General features: G+C 37.9%; 1 protein-coding gene across 1 annotated transcript in view; it reads right to left on the reverse strand.

Annotated features, from left to right (window-relative positions):
- Nucleotides 1–23,170, reverse strand: part of LOC308418548 (solute carrier organic anion transporter family member 1A6-like) — a gene marked incomplete at both ends in the record, with an annotated part of 41,228 nt that overhangs the window by 11,190 nt on the left and 6,868 nt on the right. Inside the window, 8 exons of the mRNA XM_080913934.1 lie at nt 3,012–3,184; nt 6,708–6,873; nt 8,704–8,899; nt 10,549–10,713; nt 12,738–12,959; nt 14,220–14,318; nt 18,941–19,087; nt 19,503–19,609. Coding sequence (XP_080770060.1) covers nt 3,012–3,184; nt 6,708–6,873; nt 8,704–8,899; nt 10,549–10,713; nt 12,738–12,959; nt 14,220–14,318; nt 18,941–19,087; nt 19,503–19,609 — 1,275 coding nt within the window. The remainder of the gene's footprint in view (nt 1–3,011; nt 3,185–6,707; nt 6,874–8,703; nt 8,900–10,548; nt 10,714–12,737; nt 12,960–14,219; nt 14,319–18,940; nt 19,088–19,502; nt 19,610–23,170) is intronic.

A 23,170-nucleotide genomic window follows, 5' to 3' on the forward strand; every position in this document is an offset into this window, starting at 1 on the left:
TACTCTGAGATAGTGTCTCTCTCTGTCTCTGAGATGAGTTTCCTGTATGCAGCAAAAGGCTGGATTTTGTTTATGTATCCAGTCTGATAGTCTATGTCTCTTTATTGGGGAGTTGAGACCATTTATGTTAATAGATATCAAGGAATAATTGTTTCTGTTTCCTGCCATTTTTGCTTTTTTGGGTTGAGTTGTGTCTGTGTTTTTTTCTTCTTTTAGTTTTCTTGTTTAGGAGTTTTCTTGTTTTTACTAGGCCGTATTTTTTCTCCTTGTATTGGGTTTTTCACCTATAATTACTTGTACTGCTGGGTTTGTGGTCAGATATTGTGTGAATTTTGATTTGTCTTGAAATATCTTTGTCTCTCCATCGATGGTGATTGATAGTTTTGCTGGGTATAGCAGCTTGGGCTGGCACTTTTGCTCTCTTAAGGAGTGCATGATGTCTGTCCAGGCTCTTCTAGCTTTCATAGTCTCTGTTGAGAAATCGGGTGTGAGTCTGATTGGTCTGCCTTTATATGTTACCTGACCCTTTTCCCTTACTGCTTTTAGTATTCTTTCTTTACTTTGGGCACTTGATGTTTTTACTATTATGTGTCGGGAGGTATTTCTTTTCTGGTCCAACCTATTTGGAGTTCTGAAGGCTTCTTTTATGCTCGTGGTCATCTCATTCTTGAGGGTAGGGAAGTTTTCTTCTATGATTTTGTTGAAGATATTTACTGTGCCTCTTAGTTGATACTCTTCTCCCTCTTCTATTCCTATTATCCTTAGGTTCGGTCTTCTCATTGTGTCTTGTATTTCCTGGACATTTTGGGTTAGGAGCTTTTTGTTTTTTGCATCTTCTCTGGCTGTTTTGTCTATGTTTGCAATGTTGTCTTCTGCCCCCGAGATTCTCTCCTCGATCTCTTGTAATCTTTTGGAAATGCTTGCTTCTGTGACTCCTGATTTCTTTTTTTGGTGTTCTGACTCTAGGGTTATCTCTTTTAGCGCTTTCTTTATTGTGTCAATTTCTGTTTTAATTTCCCTCTTCCATTCCTTTATTTCTTTGGTTCTGTTTTCGTCTCGTTCTTTGAGTTCTTTGAGTGTTTTTCTTGTTTCTTCTTTAAAAGCTTCTGAATCTTTTTGCTTTTCCTCCCTTTCTTGTTTAAGTAACTCTATCAGCGTCTTGAGGCATGATTTCAGGTCTGTGTCTTTATTCTCTGGAGTGTTTGGAATTCCGATGTTTGCTACTATCGGAGAGCTGGGTTCTGGTGTTGCTAGATTGTCTTGGTTTCCTTGGGATATACTCTTTCTCTTTCCTCTTGCCATTTTGTTGTCAGTGATATGTTCTTGCCTTTCCCTTGTATCTGGTCTGTGTCCCTGGTACACTTTCCGTGTGCACTCCGAAGAGATCTCTCTACTCCCCAGCAGCCCAGGTTCCGGCTGGCAGGTGGGCCAGGCTCTGCTCTGTGTCCTGAAGTCGTCTCCGGGTGGGAACAGAAGTTCCTAAGATCTGTTCCCGGTCACTGGATCGGGGAGGACAGGGCAGGTCAGGGCAGGGGGTGCCCTTTCGGTGTGCACTCCGCAGAGATCCCTCTGCTCCCCCGAAGCCTAGGTCTCCCACTCACCAGTTTCTCAGCCTGTACGAGCCGCCTTTCCGGGTGGCAGTTGGGCCAGGCTCCGCTCTTCGTCCTGAAGTCGTCTCCGGGTGGGAACAGTAGTTCCTAAGATCTGTTCCAGGTCACAGTTGCTCAGCCTGTACGAGCCACCTTTCCGGCTGGCGGTTGGGCCAGGCTCTGCTCTTCGTCCTGAAGTCATCTCCGGGTGGGAACAGAAGTTCCTAAGATCTGTTCCAGGTTGCAGTTGCTCAGCCTGTACGAGCCGCCTTTCCGGGTGGCAGTTGGGCCAGGCTCCGCTCTGCCAATCGTTGAGATTCTTATTTTGGAAGCAATTCCATGAAAGACTTTGAGAAAACACCACAGACTAAAAGGATAAGGACAGCATCCAAACAGTACAACCCTATTGTCTCTCATTTACATTACAATCATCAAATTCAGCGGGAAAGATGAGGAAATGTGAGACAAATACCTCGAATACCCTTATTACATCATGAAATCACACATTAGGGTCTATAAGATGGCTCAGTAGGCAATGTCCTTTGCCACTAAATTTGACAAACTGAGTTCAGTATCTAAAAACCCAAGTCGTACAAAAATAAACCAACTCCTGTGAGATGTCCTCTCAATAGGCATGACATGCAAACACACACAAACACACTCTCATACACCACATGTACACACACATACATGCACACACACGTACACATAACCACACATGCACATACACAGGAAATATTTTAAATTATAATACATTAAAACATCAATTAGCTATGTTTTTACCCCCAGTTGAAGAGATGATGTCAGAATGTAACATAATGGAGAAGCGGAGTGGGACATGGAAGTGGGGGCAGCTGTGGATTAAACATGACAGCCTCTCCCCAGAGCATGTTTGGAAGTTCTAACATGAGAGCTGAGCTGCTCCCGTGCTCTTCACCTATGACCATTCCCCTCAATAAGCAAAAGTCATCCTTGTCAACAAAACATGCAGGTTTGGAACTGAGGCATCTGGAGCAGCCATATCACCAGCATGTGATGAGAATGACAGATGTCACAGACAAATGTCCCTCGCTTGCAAGAATAACTCTTAAGAACTAGAAATACTTGGTACATTTTTTTTTTCCAGAAATGAGACAAGGTATGTACCACATTTCCATTTGGTGAATATAAAAATATAACATCTTACAATGGAAAATAAATAAGTGAGGACATATATATGTAGCCGATTTTGTTGAGTGGTTATGAGGGGTAGAAGTAGGGAAAAGAAGAAATAAAGGCAAGGGTGAACAGACATAGAAGAGAGAAGAGCAGAGAGATAGGGAGAGAAAGGGGCAAGGGAGGGAAGGAGAAGGGAGAAGAAAAAAACTGGAGAGGAGGAGAGGGGAGGGGAGAAGAGAAAAAGATAAAGGAGTTACTTTTTACCTCAGAAATACCATGTACCCAGGTATGACTGTGAACGGGTACACGAAGGAAGAAATTGCAGTTATGATTAAAAAGTACTGTAGCTTGTTGGCACAGTCAGGGCTCCTTTTACACAGCCCCAGGACTGCGGATGAGTTTCCTGAGGAGCCAATGCAGCTGCAATTCTGAAACACCTGTCAAAAAATAAACAATGTCCCATTTAAGGATGAAAAATATTGGGCTTAAAGCTTAAGTTTTTGTTTTTACACAGCCAGGTAGTAGGATCGAAATGGAGTGTTGAGTCAGTGATAGAACACTCCTCTAGTTTAAATGTGGAGCCAAGTTTGGGCACAAAGAGCATAAAGAAAAAATGCTAAATAAATAAAATTGAGATTTTGATTTATCTTTATTCCCATCACTCTTTGTTGCTGTTGTTTTTGTTGTTGGGTTGTTGGTTTGTTTTGTTTTTCTTTGTATATAAGAATTGAGTCATAAAATATAAAGAGCTCTTAAAATAGAAGAAGATACTCCTAGTCTTATTGCAAATCCATATGTCAAGGCTGGTTCATATTTATGGGAGGCCTCTCCTCTTCTAAGGAGAAAGGCAGGAGGAAGGAACTGGGGAAGGATGTAATAGGTGGGCACTGGGATGAGATGGAGAAAGGAAATTGCCACTGGAACATAAAGTAAATAATCACCTTAATATAACATATATATATATATATATATATATATATATATATATATATATATATATATATATATATAAATACTGGAGTTTTTACATACTATTTATTTTCTAAATACATAAAATAAATTTATAAAAATTGAATTTCCTTAATAGACACTTCTTATTTTCATATTTATTTGGTTGGTTGTGTTTTTTTTGTAGATGTCTGTGTGTGTGAGTATGTGTGTTCATGCACGCACATACATGTGAGTATCTATATATGGACATGTGTTTGCCATAGCATACAAGTAGAAATCATTGGAATATGTTATGGAATTTACTTATTATACAACATATGTCCAAGCATATAATTCTGGCTATAAAACTTAATGACAATTGTCTTTATGCACTAAGCCAAATTTATACTCTTCACAAAGACTTTCTGATTTTTTTTTTTTTTAACAGCATTTTTCTGTGTGGCCTTCCTTGGCTGTCCTCAAAGATATATGTCACTCATAGACCAGGTTGGTCTCAAATTCTGAGATCCTCCTGCCTCCCTTTCCAAATTCTGGGATTAAAGAAATATGTAATCACCATCTGACAAGGTTTTAAAAGTAAATAAATATGGTTTTGTATTATTTTGATACTAGTACTAAGTGCTAAAACAAAATGTATTTCAGAATAATAGTGAAATAATTACCTGCTTATTAACAAAGTCATGTTATTAAGAAAAAGTTTATTTAAAAAATAAAATTCTTCAGTCTCTGCTCCACACTTTGTCTCAGTATGTCCTCCCCTGAGTGTTTTGTTCCCCCTTATAAGAAAGACTGAAGCATCCACACTTTGGTCTTCTTTCTTCTTGAGTTTCCAGAGACTGAAGGAAAGGCCAGTCAGATATTGCCCTACCTGGGGATATATCTCATACGCAGGCTTTAACCCCAGACACAATTGCAGATGCCAAGGAGTGATGGTTGACAGGAGCCTGATATAGCTGTCTTCTGAGAGACTCTACCAGAGTCTGACAAATACAGAGGCAGATGCATACAGCAAACCATTGGATTGAGCATGGGTTTCCCCAGTGGAGAGGTTAGAGAAAGAACAGAATCAGCTAAAGGGATTTGCAACCCATAGGAAGAACAATAGTATCAACCAACCAGAACTCCCCCAAGATCCCAGGGGCTAAACCACCAACCAAAGAGCAAAGAGTCCCCCATGGAGGGACACATGGCTCCAGCTGCATATATAGCAGAGGATGGCCTTGTTGGACATCAATGGGAGGAGAGGCCCTTGGTCCTGGGAAAGCTCAATGCCCCAATGTAGGAAAATGCCAGGGTGGGGAGGAGGAAGCAGGTGGGTTTTGAAGGAGTGCCCTCATAGAAGCAGGGGGAGGGAGGATGGGATTGGAGTTTCCAGGGGAAAAACCAGGAAAGGGAATGACATTTGAAATATAAATAAATTAAATACTCATTTTTTTTGAAAAGAAGAGAAATTATTGAATTTAATACAACAATGAAAGGATATGACTTTTTCTTGGTTAAAAGAGGAATTAACACTATTGAGTAGCATCCGCACCAAATGTATGAATGTCCTCAGGAGCTCAGGTCATGGGAGAAATGAGCAGGGGATGGAGACAATTCTGAATAAGCAGTCACCCCCTTACACTAGTGCAAAATTCAATACTGAGCCAACAAGACACTCTAAAAATAGAAGAGTTGTTCCAGTGGGTCATATTCAGGGTGGGAATATCTAGAATCTCAGTTTCCACAGTCAGAAAACAGATAAAAATACTTCAGATGGATTGTGTCCTCAGAATCAAAGGCAACAACAAACATATATTCTCTGTTTTGTGGATCCTAAATATGTTGAACGTTTAGTTCATCTGTATGTGTGTGTGTGTGTGTGTGTGTGTGTGTGTGTGTGCTTGTGTGTGTGTGTGTGTATCAATGTGTGTGTGTTCATCTGTGTGTATATATATATATATATATATATATATATATATATATATATATATACATGTAGGTGTGTATGTGTATGATATTTGTATATACATCTGTATGTGTAAGTATGTGTATATATGTATGTATGTGTATATGTGCATGAGATGAAGAGCTTGAGAGAAGAGAGATGGGTAGAGAATGAGAGAGATAGACAGAGAATTAGAAGAGGGACTAGAAAACATAATAACAAAAAAGGAAAATGGAATTAGGGATGTTTAGTGGATGTGGATATGGCCAAAGTATATAATATACTAGATGGATATCACACCATGAAACTTGTGTATAATGAACACATATCAATAAAAATTTTAAGGGACAGCATAATGACTCAGGATTCAAAGACACTTGCTACCTAGACTGATGTCAACTTATTGTCACTAGAACCCACATGGCCAAAAGAGGGAATCAAATTCAAGTTGCTCTCAGACCTCCAAAACACAGAATTGCACATATTCACCTACAGAGAGAAAGAGAGGCAGAGACAGGGGGGAGGAGATGGAGGGGTGAAGAGGAGGGAAAGGGAGAGGGAGGTGCACACATCCACATAAAGATTAACTAAATACAAGGAATAAATATTAAGAGTTTGTGAAAAAATAAATAAAGTCAATACTTTTCATTGTTGTACTTGCAGGTTTGATTAAGCATCAAAGGTTATATTTTAATATGACTGCCAAGTACTATAATATGGTGACATTAAGGAACATTTGTGACTCTTCATCATACTATACTGTCATGATGAGGCTGGGAGAGATGTAACAGTCATTAAGGTCCTGCACAAACATGAGGCCCTGAGTTCTCATCCCAGTGCACATGTGAACAATGCATGCAAGAAGATGTGCTTGCAGCATTATGTCTGAAAGTGGGAACAGGTAACTCCATGGGGTTCACTTGTCAGGCAGCCTAACAGAACGAGAAAATTCCAGACCAGTGATATCTATGCTTATCTATTTTAAGCATGACATTTTTTTTTTTTTTTTAGTAAATGTAGGTTTAGTTCATAGCACATGTTGATGAAGTATACAAACACTCCAAGCATTGAAAGGACGTTACCATGTTGGCTCCTTGTCCGACAGACTTCTCACAGCCCGCAAGACAGGCTGACATGTATGTTAGGCCATTGTCACCACACACTGGATCCCACGTTTTTGTTGAACAGCTACACTGTGTGTTGCAGTCAGCAAGGAACTTGTTCTCCATATCGAAAGACTGCTGAGCTCTGAAATGATTTGAAATAGCATCACGTATAGAGAAATCCTACAAAATCACTTTATTTTCTTCCCTTCAGCCCTGCATGCATGCACTCAGATGCACAAAACCAAGAAGGAAGGGAGGGATGGATGGATAGAGGAAGATGGATAGAAGAAGGAGGGAAGTGGGAGAGGCAGTAAGAAGAGGGAGGAGAGAGGGAGAGAGAGAGAGAGAGAGAGAGAGAGAGAGAGAGAGAGAGAGAGAGAGAGAGAGAGAGAGAGAGAGAGAGAGAGATCTCACTTTCTTCCCCAGAACAGAAACAGGAATCATGCAAATATCAATGTGGTATCTGTACAAGGTTTTGGCATAAAAGTTATCTTCTCTACTGGTCCCAGGACTGCTTTCTTCAATTCCTTCAGAAACAAGAGTTCAGTGCCTAATTTTTGAGAAAGTACTTTGCTGTCAGAGCTAAAATGAAGAAGGCTAATCTCTTTAATCTGCATGATGGGAAATAATGAAAGAGGGCTGTCTTGAATAAAATCTGCAGTTTCCATTTATCATATAAATGCTGCATTCTGTCCCCAAAACAGACAGGTTTCACTAACCAGACATGATGTTAAGATACAGAAAGTGCTCAGCACTCACTATAGGATTGAAAGACTATAAGGTGGATGTACAGAAGCTGAATTCAAACCCTGTCCCTTATACAGTATAGAGTCAACATAAGTGGGTATTACAGTTCTATTTGGTGATGTTGAAGCCTTTTTCTGTAACTCAATAATGCCCCGAGTTTCACTTTCTACATTTACAACATGATTGGAAACATACTTATCTTAAAAAGAGATTCAAATCCGATTATATATTAGTTATGATTTTACATTTGAAATTATTTATATCTTTCAATTCTTAAGATTATTTAAACAAAATTTGCTTTTAATCTTGTCTTCATGTGTGCATGTGTGCACACAGGAACCTGTACTTCTGCATAGGCACACAAGTACAATAGCATGTGTTGGGAGGTCAGACTATAACCTTCCATCTAGATAGAGACAGAATCATGCTGTTCACTGCTGAAAATGCCAGACTAGCAGATCCAGGAACTTGGAGTGTTTTTCTGTGGAGGCCACAAGCTCACAGTGGGAATGCTGCTTTACGAATAGTCAACCAGGTCAATCTTTACACACCTTCTGGGCACCTGAACTCTGGACTTTCTGCCTACCCAGCAAGCATTTTACAACTGAGTTGTGCCCTCAGCCCTTTGAAGAGAATCTCTAAGTGTATCCTTTATTACATTTTAATAGATTGGTTAATTATATAACTGAATCCTAAACAAAGTTTTTTTTTTTTTTAATTTTCCAGGCAAATGCAGAATATAGACAGGAATCACTTGAAATATAAAATCTAGACTAAAGAGTATGTAAGATATAAATACACCAGTCTCTCTCTCTCTCTCTCTCTCTCTCTCTCTCTCTCTCTCACGCACACACACACACACACACACACACACACACACACACACAAACAGGTTGACTCAGCATGTATTAGATTCATTTATGCTAAATCTGAGTTCATTAAGAGACTTATCAAGGATTGCAGCCCGTAGAGAATATATGTATAATTTAGTCTACAAAGCCTAGACTATTTTTTGCTATCACACTTAGTCACTGGTGGTCCCCATACATCTTTAATAAGCACATGATTTGTATTGGTTGGTATAGAATTAACAGGTGGAAGGAAGCTACAAGATAACCATAGATCATTACACTTAAGTTGTAATAAAATTACTTGATCATATATAACCTATAGGAAAATGGACTAGCACTTGTAAAAATATTATGATATTCATAAGGAAACATACCCTTCATAAGAGATAGTTAAGCCAGCAACTGGAATGTTGTCACAGGTGAGCATCAGGTTACAGAGGGATAAAAGGCACTCAGACATGATTATGCAAAATGCTATGAATGCAGCTTTCTTGATAGTAATCTTGAACTTCTTCATAATAAAACCACTAATTAAATATCCAACAGTTACTAAAGGTAAGGAATAACGACCTATAAATGTAAGTAAAATAGTATTTTTAAAAGACAGCAGAAAATAAATGTTATTGATGTATCTAATACATATTACTTAAGAAACTACTTCAAAAAAGGAAATAAAAGAAACTGTTTAGTTCTGATATTTAGTTCTGATATACAGTGATCATAACTCCAATCTCCTAACAAATTACATGTGAAGAGGTTTCCCAAGGCCCCTGTAAGTTACTTTAAAAAGATGATTAGCATTTATTTAATCATTTGCAGAAAGCTATAATAAACTTTTTAACTATAACACACAAACATGCACACATACATATATACATAATGGATACAAAAATTGTGGTATATTTACACAATGGAGTACTACTCAGCTATCAGAAACAATGACATTATGAAATTCTTAAGAAAATGGATGCATCTAGAGAATATTATCCTGAATGAGATAACACAGTCACAAAAGAACAGACATAATATGCAGTCACTGATAATTGGATACTAACCCCAGAAAGCTCTGAACACCCCAGAAATAACTCACAGACTATAGGAAGTTCAAGAGAAAAACAAAGGCCAAAAGAAAAGAAAGAAAATGAAAAACCATTATGCTTAATCTTTACACACCAAGAAAACTTTGACTATTTCCAGGTTACATCCTGTTTTACATGTACTTTATACTCATTGTAACTAGTAAGATTTTAGTGCATACTATCAAACCTTTAAAAAAATCAAGAACTGACAACAATGTATTTCCATACTTTTATGCATAAATGCTTAAAATCTGTACATTTATCTTTGTTTTTCAAATAAAGTTGTAAAAAATTCATATATTTCTTTCCACTCTGTTTATTGGGAATTTGATTCAGGTTTGGCTCCAGGTGATGTGACTCTGAAGGTCACTGCTATGTGAATGGTTATCAAATGTAGAATATTTTGGGTAATGCGTATTGTCTCGCATTCTTCATCCCTGGGTGTCTTTTCACAGTCAAAAACCAAAGGGGAAAAAGATGAAGGAAAGGAAAGAGAAGTTCCTGGCTAAGTTGTATTCCCACACCCTCAGCACCAGGCTTAGAAGAACTTAACCATCCTTTGCAGCCCTGAGCCACTGCATTTACTTGTACACATCTGAGGGTGAGGACTGAGATCTGGACTTTCAGAGAACCCTAGATAATGTGGACTGTGCCAGCCTGTGACAGACAGTTTTCAAGGGAAAAGTAGGAAAGGTAAAAATGGGCACACACTCTTCAGATCACAACAAGCAACTAAACTAGGAGTAACATGGAGAACTGAAGTCCTGAACTGAAATCTGGGAGTAAGACTGAAAATCTCAGTGAGCTAACTCTGGATTCCTCTTTGAATTACCATATTCCCTGTCCAAAAACCGAACTGCATGAACTACCTCCCAAGACTTCCATAAACTCTGATGGTTTCCATTCAAACTGGAAAGAGAACTGTAGGGAATTTTTGGACTATTTGTTTCCCTGTTTTGTATTTATGTCCCTGGATATTGAAAAAGGGAATTTATAAAAAAATCACTCGAAGAGATTTTGGTTACAGTGTGATCTACTAGTCATGTTATTTTGCTGTTTATCTTGTCCTTGAGATGTTGTTTAAGTGCAGCCCTCTGGGGGGGAGGGGAGTGCTATGAAACAAACAGTGAAACTTCATACCAATGAGGGAGAGGGCCTCTCCAGTGGATTTTCCATAGTGATGCTCCAGGTATTTAGGCTTGAAGGTAACAATGTTGACAAATCCATTTACCTGGAACACACTTGTAAGGACGCAGAGCATGTAAATTGGATTGCTGGAAAGGCTCTTCATGAATGGCAGGAAATCTGAAACAAGAGAATGTCAAGATCATCAAGGTAACTTGGCATTGTGTTTTGTGACCAGTGTTCCCTTAAAATTTTCTCACAGATCCCATGCTGTGACACAAATGCACTTGATAGATCTTTACCCCTTTAGGGCTAAAGTTCTAGCTCATTGTTTCAGTCATATCTATAAGTTAGTGACATAACAAGTTATGTATGAACCAGAACATAATTGTGCCACCAAGAAAACCTATGAGGAGATGGACTCAAGTCTGTGGCTGCACTCTATTTTATTTTTTCTCTCCTATTAAAGTTGACCTATTATTATTCTCTTCTATTAATGTCCTGATTTCACTAGAGAGTGACTAGTATGTTCTCTGCAATCAGCAAGGAATTCACTTTGATGATGTTTGAGTCCAGACACTGATGCTATCATAAAGATGCTAGAATGGATAAGCTAAGGACTTGGGAATGCTTTGGAGTCAGGCTGTTACCCAGACAACCTCAGCATCTCACCAGCACTTTACAGCAGGCAGTGCACTAGAAGCACCTAGTGATGCTCAGAATCATCTCAACATGAAGGTCTCACTATTCGGAATGCTCATTCAGCTGGTGTATAGCAAGCACTTTCCAAGGGACTGAACCAAAAATATCCCATGTTTAAGAAGCTGAGAGTCAAGTTTAGATCCCTTCTGTAGGAAATGGACTGAATGTAACTGAATATGATTTCGATGAAATTTACACTTAGTTTCTTTCATTTCCATGTCTTCATATTTAATGCTTTACTCTATAATTTTATAGTATTCATAACAAGTTACCTGTAATTTCATTGACAGAAAACTGTCAAGAAGAGACCATTTAGAAATACGGGCAGGACAGTTTAATAAACAAGAGTTGAATTAGTGGCAAAATCGATCTTTATGAGTGAGATGGTTGTCGTCAGTATTTATTGAAACTTTAGAATTCACATGTTTGTGGACATCCCTGTCTTCTTAAATGAATTTCCAGAGTTCACAATTATAATTTGTATGGTTTGTTCTCTGGTAGGCTCTTTCCTAGCTTGGAATTTAGTTTGATCTAGCAGATCACAAAGTCTCCCAGAACAGTCAGCATTTGCCCTTTTGGGAGGATCCTTAACATGCCCATAGTTCTGAGAATGTTTAAGCCTGTGAAAAAGCACCCTAGCCTTGTACTGTAGTGTTTAAAGCAGACCTATGACTGTTTCATGCACATAATTATTGGGGGCTGTGTGTGTTGGAGGAAATAACAATAAAGAGCTCCCCACAGTAGTCTGTACCAGAACAAAACAGACACCCAGTAATACAATACTCTCCTACCTTCACTGGAGAGTAAAGCATAGAACCCTCTCATCTGCCAACTCTATTTTTAAGAATTTCAGAGCCTAAGCGAAACCCTTTATGCACTAACCCTGATCTCTTGAGAACACTGTACAGCTTTCTACACACACACAGCTATGGCAGAAAGTTTTGAGAATGTGCATTGTCCTACCTTAGCTCCTCATAGAAGCATCTCTACTCTGCATTGTCAGTTAGAAACATTCCCATTTACTGTAAAATAGTTTGTTCTAAGGAAACAGTTCCCCTGTAGACTATCACAAACTTTCAAATATAGAGACTATATTACTTATCCTAGTTTCCATTTCACCTGTGACTTCAAAAATGCTCACAACTAAACTTACATTTTTCGTATTACATAGACTTTTTTACTCTTTATCTTTAGCTTGGATTTCTAGTTACTTTTATTTTTTAATTTTGAGACTGATATTTTCTGAGAAATGGAATTTTCAGACAGTTGGAAAAATATATTTGTTCATTGATTATGCATATAGGCTTTGTGTTTTTATCAGTCTAATCTAAGGTAAGTTAGGTTCCCTATCAGATCAGTCATTTTCCAGTGGTGAATCTGGAAGAAGTTTGCCAGGTCTGAGTAGGGACAATTAGTGACAAACTATCTCAACTCAGCATAAGTGACAAGTGCCCACTAACCACACACCCATCTAGACCAGAGTTTAAAGATTTCCTGTTTGCCTTTAGTGAGTCCTCTGTTTTCTTCTTTGGCTTTTTCTCTGTGTTTATCTTCTTCGCCATTTTTAGTTTCTTCTGAATTATCCTCTAATTCCTCCTTTGGAAGTGTTTTGGGAAAGAAGAAAAAGGGGATGCTAGTCAGGATATTTATTCCTGCACAGACCAAAAAGCCGATCCACCAAGCACCGACCCAGCGCGTATCCATAGGAGTTATGGTCAGGTCCTCTGTAAAAAAATGTAGATACTGTAATAGTTTGCATCATTCTTTCCTGTAGAAACTCTAGAAAACTATTACTCATCATGATTGCATCTGAGCATAAACTTCGTACATCACTTGTTCTTGTTTGGGCCTTGAACGTGTGATCCTCTGCCTCTGCTTCTTAGTGCAGGGATGACTGGCAACTCCAACCCCACTGGGATAATTCAGACCTTTAGGAAAAGCATCTGAGGTTGATTAATTGAGGAAAGTTAAAACTAAATCAGAAGAGGTTCTAGAGTACCTAATGGAGAAATACTTAAAACAATATTGCAAAAAGGCTTAAACTGCAGTTGAGACACATTTAAACAACTTTAAACTTAGTTTTAACCTGATGTAGTCATGTCTGAAAACATGGTGGATGAGAAAAAGGCTGGTGTGACAGTTAAGTGGCTAACGTGTTATTGTTTATCTTACAGAGGTCCTGAATTCTATTCCAAGGACCCACCTGAAAACTCACAATTCTTGTGACTCTGATTTCAGGACATCTGACACCCTCTTCTAACCCAGCAAGCACCAACAACCACAGTTCATACACACAAACACACACACACACACACACACACACACACACACACAGAGAGAGAGAGAGAGAGAGAGAGAGAGAGAGAGAGAGAGAGAGCAAGAGAGAGAGAGAGAGACAGAGAGAGAGCAAGAGAGAGAGAGAGAGACAGAGAGAGAGAGAGAGAGAGAGAGAGAGAGAGAGAGAGAGAGAGAGAGAGAGAGAGAGAGAGAGAGAGAGAGAGAGAAGAGGAAAAGAGGTAAGAGGAGAAGAGAGAGAAGACAAAACACACGTTATCCAATTATTAGTTTCATTTTGTGCGCTCACTGAAAGTTAACTGATTTTATCTAGCAGTATGTGGTGATGTTTTCCAGTAGTAAGTGAGTATTCTCATTTGTCATGTAAAATTTTTATAACTTGTTACTCATCATATAACTAAAACATGTTTTGTAATCCATACTTACTATCTCATTGAATTTTTAAAAAGCCCATTTGAGCAAATTTTTAAAACCAATAGTATGGGTTAAATATGGTAAGGGAATGAAGACTTGTGGGTCAGAATATGGCATTTTACCCTTACTTCTGCTGCCTTTAGGTATGCCATCTGTAAGCGGTGATAATTTTCTTAATTGGGGATCAACATTCTATTCCAACATTGGTATAGAATTCTAGCACGTTCTCTCACCCTCGGTGGACTGGGCTTCATAAATAAAATTCATTGTGTTACCTGTATTCACAGACCCTGTGTCTACATAAATGGTTGCACAGAAAGATGCCAACCAATATCCAATCATTGAGCCAATTATTTTTCCAACTTCTAAAATCCCTGCAAGCAAACAAAGACAGATCATTACATAATCAGGCTTCTTCCCTATTTTATATATATATATCTCAGGTATTTTTATATACACAACATATAAATAAATTACACCTGGAATATATGTAGTACACATATACATATGTTACATGTACATATATGTGTTGCATGTACATACATTAGTTCTTGTAAGTACTAAGAAAGAAGCTCCAATTCTTTTAATATAAGATGTCCTCAGAACTCCATCTCTTGCATACTTGTTACCCAGGGGGCACTACTAGAGTATGATTCAAACATTTCCCCTTCTCATTATATTTGCTTCCCAGTCAAAAGATGAATGGTTTTAATTCATGCGCTTTTTCACCAATAAACCTGTACCCCCTAGTTACAAGCTCACCCTCTGCCTAAAGACCATCGATGCAGAGGAGAGCAGAAGTTAAGTTTATGGCATGACTCCCAGAAGCACACAATTATGTTAAAGACCACAGTAACTTTCCAATTAGTTGCTGGCACACTTTACCCCCCAAACAGTTGCTGCATACTATTAAGCCTTTCCATCATAGACATTCTTCTAGATTTTCCAGTTGTGTTGAGTATAAGCTTTTGTAGCATGCTCAGATTATATTTTTAGTTTCCTCAGTTTCTGTTGTAATGCCTCTATTTTCATTCAGATACTGGCTGTGTTCCCTGTTGCTTGTCTGGCTAAGGATTTAGTACCTTGTTGATTGTCCCAAAGAACCAGATCCTGGTTTTGTTGATTCTCTGTATAGTTCTTTATGTTTCTATTTACTGGATTTCAGTTCTGAGTTTAATTATTTCCTGCGGTCTATTCCACCTTGGTGTATTTGATTCTTTATGCCTTAGATCTTTCAGCTGTGCTGTTAAGCAGATACTGTATGCTCTCTCCAGTTTTTTCTTTTGGGGGAGGGTGTTTGTTTTGTTTTTTTTGTATGTTTGTTTGTTTTTTTACAAATTCACTTTAAAAAGAGAGCTATATATCAGATTTTTAAAAGCATTTTGGCATAAATTGTATGAATATATTTTATGAATATATTTTTGCCAGTACTTAATTCTTTTAGAGTTTTGATATTATGCATTGAAATCTTACTAGTTACCATAAGCATAAAGTACATGTAGAACGGAACATAACATGGAAACAATCAGAGTTTTCTGGGTATGTATAGATTAAACATAATAATTTTTGAATAACAAAAATTTCCACAAGGATATATTCTTATCTCTTGAATTACTACTGATTTAAGGTCCAGGTTTACCATACTCTCAGAGGGTGCTATATGCTCTTTTTTCTAAGAAGGACTGAGGCTTTCACTTTTTGGCATTTGGAGTTTTTTTTTTTTTTTTTTTTTTTTTTTTTTTTTTTTTTTGAGTTTCATATGGCCTGTGAGTTGTTTCTGGGGTATTCAGAGCTTTCTCGGGTTAGTATCCAATTATCAGTGACTGCATATTGTGTCTGTTCTTTAGTGACTGGGTTACCTCACTTAGGATGAAATTCTCTACATGCATCCATTTTCCTAGGAATTTCATAAAGAAGAATGAGTTGGGTAGTGTTCCATCTGATTCTAATTGTGGAATAGTTTGGAGAGTATTGATATTAGGTCATCAATAATATCTGATGGAATTCTGCACTGAACCCATCTAGTCTTGGGCTTTATTTGGTTGGGAGGATTTTGATGACTGCTTCTATTACTTTAGGTGTCATGGGATTATTTAGATGGCTTACCTGGTCCTGATTTAATTTGGTATCTGGTATCTGTCTAGGAATTCATCCACTTCTTCTAGACTTTCCTGTTTTGTTCAGTATAGGCTTTTGTAGTAGGATCTGATGATTTCTTGAATTTCCTCAATTTCATTTGGTATGTATCCACTTTCATTTCTGATTTTGTTAATTTGGATACATTCTCTTTGCCCTCTAGTTAGTCTCGCTAAGGTTTTATCAATCTTATTAATTTTGTCAAAGAACCAGCTCTTGGTTTTGTTGATTCTTTGTATTGTTCTTTTTGTTTTATTTGGTTAATTTCTGCTCTGGGTTTGATTATTTATAGCCATCTACTCCTCTTGGATGTATCTGTTTGCTTTTGTTCTAGAGCTTTCAACTGTGCTGTCAAGTTGTCCATGTATGTTCTCTTCAGTTTCTTTTCGGAAGCACTCAGAGCTATGAGTTTTCCTCTTAGTACTGCTTTCATTGCATCCATAGGTTTGGGTATGTTGTGCTTTCATTTTCATTAAATTCTAGAAATTCATTAATTTCTTTCTTTATTTCTTCTTAGCCCATGTTATCATTGAGTAGAGCATTGTTCAACTTCCATGTTTATAAGGGCTTTTGTTGTTTTTGTTGTTGTTGTTGTTATTAAAGACCAGCCTTAGTCCATAGTGATCTGATAAGGGAGTATTTCAATCTTCTTATGTCTATTGAGGCTTGTTTTGTGACTCTGTAGGGTCCCATGAGGTGCTTAGAAGAAGGTGTATTGTTTTGTTTTAGGATTAAATGTTCTTTACATGTCTATTAATTCCAATTGGTTCATAGCCTCTGCTAGTTTCACTGTGTCCTTGTTCAGTTTCTCCTTCCATGATCTGTCCATTGATGAAAGTGGTATGCTGAAGTCTTCCACTAGTATTGTCTGTGGTGCAATGTATGTTTTAATCTTTAGTAGGGTAACTGTTTTGACTATGCATGCTCTTGTAATTGGAGCATATATGTTAAGGATTGAGAATTCATCTTGATACATTTTCCCTGTAATGAGTAAAAAATGTCTTTCCTTATCTTTCTTGATAACTTTTGCTTGAAAACCTACTTTATTTGATATTAGATGGATACTCCCTCTTGTTTCTGAGGCTCTTTGCTTGGAAGGTTTTCTTTTTTTTTTTTTTTTTTTCCCTAGTCTTTTACTCTTAGGTAGTGTCTGTCTTTGTCTCTTAGATGAGTTTCCTATATGCAGCAAAATGCTGGATTCTGTTTATGTATTCAGTCTAATAGTCTATGTCTCTTTATTGGGGAATTGATTCCATTTATGTTAACAGATATTAAGGAACAGTGGTAGCTGTTTCTTGCTATTTTTGCTTTTAGAAGTAGAATTATGTCTGTGTGTCTGTCTTATTTTGGTTTTCTTGCTTAGTTATTTTCTTGCCTTTTCCAGGATGTAGTTTCCCTCTTTGTGTTTGGTTTTCTTTCTATTATTCTTTATAGGGTGGATTTGTGATCAGATATTGTGTAAATTTAGGTTTTTCCTGGAATATCATGGTCTCTCCATCTATGGTGATTGAGACTTTTGCTGTGTATATTAACCTGGGCTGACATTTGTGTTCTCTTAGGGTCTGTATGATGTCTGTCTAGGATCTTCTAGTTTTCATAATCTCTGTTGAGAAGTAGGGTATAATTCTGGTTGATCTGCCTTTATATGTTACATGACCTGTTTCCCTTACTGCTTTTAGTATTCTTTTTTTTTGTTTGTTTGTTTTGAACACTTGGCGTTCTGACTATTATTTGTAAGGAAGAATTTCCTTTCTGGTCCAATCTATATGGAGTTCTGTAGTCTTCTTTTATGCCTATGGTCATCTCATTCTAAGGGTAGGAAAGTTTTCTTCTATGATTTTTTAAATATATTTACTGTGCCTCTTTGTTGATATTCTTCACCCTCTTCTATTCCTATTATCCTTTGGTTTGGTTTTCTCATTATGTTCTGGATCTCCTGGACATTTTAGGTTAGGAGCCTTTTGGTTTTTCATCTTGTCTGAATATTTTGCCTCTGCTTTTAACATTGTCCTCAGAATTTGAGATTCTGTCTTCCATCTCTTGTAGTGTGTTGGAGACACTTGCCTCTTTGACTTCTGATTTCTTTTTTAAGTTTTGTATTTCCAGGGTTGTCTCTTTTAGTGTTTTCCTTATTGTTTCTATTTGCATTTTCAATTCCTTCATCTCTTTGGTTATGTTTTCATGTAGTTCTTTGAGTGATTTTCGTGTTTCCTCTTTAAAGGCTTCAATTTGATTACGTGTGTCCTCGCAGGCTTGTGAACATTTGGTATTTTGACTACTATGTGTCAGGAGGAATTTCTTTTCTGGCTCAATATATTTAGAGTTCTATAGCTTCTCTTATGTTTATGGACATCTCTTTCTTTAGGTTAGGGAAGTTTTCTTGTATAATTTTTTGAAGATATTTACTGACTCTTTAAGTTAGGAATCGTTGCATATATATACATAATTCTTATATTTAGTCTTCTCATTGTGTCCTGGATTTCTTGAATGTTTTGGATTAGGAGCTTTTGTAGTTTGCATTTTCTTAGAGTGTTGTGTGAATATTTCCTATGATATCTTCTGCCTCTTAGTGTCTCTCTTCTATCTTTTATATTCTGTTGGTGATGCTTGTGACTATGACTCCTGTCCACTTTCCTTGGTTTTCTATCAGAGGACTATAGGATAAAGAGATAAGCGGGCTCTTCAATCATGAGAAGCAGCTTGATGAAGAAGTTCATCTGGATATACCTTTACTTTTCCCCATCGAGCAATCTTATGACCTGCAATTTTGTTGTGCTTTGCTTATTCTCAAGAAATTATAAAGCATCTAAATCAATAATTGATTTCTATCCTCCTGATGATGGACAATTCTCATACTTACCAATGTAAAAGGGAGTGTTTTCAGATTTGGCAAAGTCTTCTATGTAAGACATACCCAAAGGCATGGTGGGAGTTTCACCAATTCCACGTATAATGTTTCCTAACAGTACATATATCCACATTAATGATTTCATTTTTCCCACACATTCTGCAATAAAACAAGAGAAAACCACATGATTATTTGATGGTCAATTATAACTGACAATAAATCTTTATCAGCATATTTTAGGTCAGTGTTTCATCAAAGCAAGAGAAAACAAACTAGACCAATCCCATATATTAGATTATATTGCTAAATATATCCTTCCACATCAACATCATTCTTCCTTATGGAAATAAATATATAATGTTGGTTAAGTATAAAGGGTTCCTAATAAGTATATTCAAACTCATAAGGAAGAGTATTCTTAGTTATTAGATATCTCCTTTTCCTGAAGAGGGAAATAAATTGTGTTCATTTGTATTAAATGACTACTAAACTCAGTATTGTATTAAAGCCCTTCATAAAAGAGAATTTTGTGGTTGAGTCTCTGAGCTAAAAGCAATAAGAAGCATGAGTCAACCTGCTGGATCTTGCATTGGATTTAAGGTCTGGGTCCTGTTTTCCACACACAAGAAGCTGTTTGAGGACAAGTTGCTTGTAGTTGAAATTGTCGTTTCATATTCATGTCTGTGTGAACACAGAAAGCATTGACTGTGAGGAGTTGGGTGCAATGAAAGCATCTGCAGATTACTGACTCCTGAATCCAAGAAAAAGGGCATCTAGAGCAGGTAAAGACATTTCCACAGCTATCAGTCTAACGTCATGAATTCTGCGGTGTGGCCAGTGAGAGGATGCAGCAGGCATAGCACTTGCTGCACAAGCTTGAAGTCCTGAGTTCAGTTTCTGAAACCCACATGAAGTTATAAGATGAAATAGAAGAATGACTCCATAAAGTCGTCATCTGATATCCACATGTACACACAGTCACAGAGATAAACACATGTGTGCGTACACCACACAGATAGAGAAATAGATGATGATAATAGATGATAGATAGATAGATAGATAGAGAGACACGCAGATGTAAAGAAAATAAATTGTTAGGCTGAATATGTAGGTCTGGGTTTAAGTTCCAGAAGTAAATAAACTTACACTGTATAAGTATCAGTAACTTATACAGCATGGTGTCCAATGAATGTCACCAAACCAGTTGAGAAATAGTAAAAGGAGAATGAGAATCTCAAGGCTACCCTCAGATACACAGCTTTAAGTAAGCCTGATCTTCGTTCAAGCCTCTCCCAAAAATAAAATAAAATAAAACTAGAAAAAAACCTGAATGAATGGAAGTTTAAAAAGCCAATCAAACAAAAAATAAAACAAAACAGAAAACCATGAATTTTCTTTAAAGTTTGAGGATGACGTCATTATGCAGGAAGGCAGGTCCAGGATAAAGCATAGCCTATCATTAAACAACAAGGAGGGGTAGGTGTGGAAAAGTTTTGGCAGGAGAGAGGAAGAAGAGTAGTGGGGAAAATCAAGATGAAGCCGAAAAAGAAGGATTTATATCCAGGTGGTCTTAATTGATGATAGGTAGATATGAATATTTTTAAGGGCTTCTATAGTTCAGTTTGTCTTATCTAGGTGAGCAGTTTATATCTCTGAGTATTGGTTGTAAGTGTATTGTGGATTAAAAATTTAACATATAAATCTTTACTGGCTGGTTTTGAGTCAACTGGATACAAGTTGGAGTTAACAAAGGGAAAAAAGCCTCAGTTGAAGAAATGCTTCCATGAGATCCAGCTGTAGAGCATTTTCTCAACTACTGATCAAGAGTGGAGGGCCTGGACCATTGTGGGCGATGCCATCCCTGGGCTGGTAGACCTGGGTTCTATAAGAAAACAAGCTTAGTAAACCAGAGGAAGCAAACCACTAAACAAAATTTTTCCATGGCTTATGCATCAGCTCCTGCTTCCTGATATGCTTGAGTCCAAGTCCTGACTTCCATTGGTGATAAACAGCAATGTGGAAGTGTAAGCTGAATAAACCCTTTCCTCCACAACTTGCTTCTTGGTCATGATGTTTGTGTAGGAATAGAAAACCTGACTAAAACAAAATATCATTGAAAATCACAAGTTTCTGGAGCTTTGATTTTACCAACTATGGGGACTGTGAGCAAAGCTCCCTGTTGGCAGAGAGACAGCTGGGAGAGAGGCAGCTAGAGAATAAAAGTGGCTAGCACGGTTCAGTTCCGTGCTGGAGCAGCCCAGAATGCTATATATATGTCAGGCTTTGTAACAACCCAACAATGGCACAGTGTGAAAGAGGTATGGCAGAAAAGCAGCCAAAGTGAGAATGCAGAGAGGAACCTGTAGAGACCACCTAACATAGAGATCTTGTCATCAATCCCTCAAGTGGAAAGACTCACAGGTGTAAGAGGATCCAAAAAGGTACACTGAGACCCAGAGGTAAAGAAGGAAGAATTTTTAGATGTTTTTAAATTTTCTATAATAAACAATGATCTCCACATTCCTTCAGGGAACTTGTAGATCATTTCCCTCCTTTACAAGAGCAGAGAACTCTTTCTGAGAATTGCAAGTTGAGCACACTTTGGAGAGAGCTCAAAATCATCCAGTCCCTGCTCTATCACCTGTTACTTCATTGTACTGTAAAGCTTGTCAGGGAAATGCAAATCAAAATTACTCTTAAATTCCATCCTAAACCCATGAGAACAGCTAAGATCAAAAACTCAAGCAATAGCACATGCTGATGAGGATTTGGAGAAAAGAGAACACTTCGCCATTGCTGATGGGAGAACAATCTTATACCACAACTCTGGAAATCAATCTAGAAGTTTCTCAAAAAATCAGAAATAGTTCTACCAACAGAGCAAGATCCTGGGCATATTCCCCCAAAATACTCAATACCAAAGGTTACATGTTCCAGTATATTCTTAGCAGCTTTATTTGTAATATCCAGAAACTAGAAACAACTCAGAACTCCCTCACCTGAAGAATGAATAGGGAAAATGGGATTCATTTACACTGGGATACTATTCAGCTAAATAAAAACAATGACATCATAATTTTTTCAGGAAGATAGATGCCACTAGAAAATATAATCCTGAGTGAAGAAACCCAGACTCAAAAGGACAAGCATGGTATGTACTCAGTTAAAAGTGAATATTTTCCATAACGCAAAGGATGTCCACATTACAGTCTGAAGAATCAAAGAAGCTAAACTGGAAATATGGCCCAAGTGAGGATGCTTGAATCTCATTCAGAAAGGGAAATAAAGTAGTCATATGATACAGATGAAGTGAGAGAGTGGTAGGAACCTGAGTGGGAGGGCGAGGAGAAGCAGAAGGGGGCAAGGTCAAGTACAAAGGAATAAATCCCAGGAGAATGAAGAGAAATATGCAGAGGTGTGGGGTAGGGGCACAGGAAACCACTAGAAAATCCTACACAACAGGGATGTCAGAAGCTTTCAGACTCAGTGGGGATGATCTCAGCAGAAATGCCCAAGTGGAGAAATGGAACCTTAAGAGACCACCACCAGTAGTTAAACATGGCACCTATTTGAGGCATATATCCACTCACCCAGAATTGTTCCTACTTAAAGGGATTACAGAGACAAAACTGGAGCAGAAACTGAAGGAAAGAACATCCAGAGACAGGCCTAACTTGTAATATATCCCATGCATAAGCACCAAACCCAGACTTTCTTACTGGTGCCCTGTTGTAGTTGCAGACAGGAGCCTAGTATGGCTGTCCTCTGAGAGGCTCTTCCAGAAGCTGACTGAGACATTTGCTGGTATTTGCAACCAGCTATTTCCAAGATTGGGGACCCCTTTGAAAAAGTTGGGGGAAGTACTGAAGGAGCTGAGGGGATTGTAATCCTTCAGGAAGAATAACATTATCAACAAGCCCATATCTCCCTGAGAACTCAAAGATTAAGCCACCAACCAAAGAGTACACATGGGCTGGTCTATGAACCCCACTACATATGTAGCAGAGCGTTCACTTGTCTATGCACAGTGGGAAGGGATGGGCTTAATCCTGTAGAAACTTGATGACCCAGGGAAGAGTGCGGCTGTTACTTGAGGTGGAAATAGATGGGTGGGGGAGCACTCTCTCAGAAGGAAGGATTAGGGAGTAGGGGGTGAAGAACTTGTAGAGGGGGGACTAGAAAGGGGAGGAATATTTGCAATATAAAGAAATAAAATTGTTAATAAAAAGGAATAATTTGGAG

The sequence above is a fragment of the Micromys minutus genome (genome assembly GCF_963924665.1).
Source record: "Micromys minutus genome assembly, chromosome: 3".
Taxonomy (NCBI): Eukaryota; Metazoa; Chordata; class Mammalia; order Rodentia; family Muridae; genus Micromys; species Micromys minutus.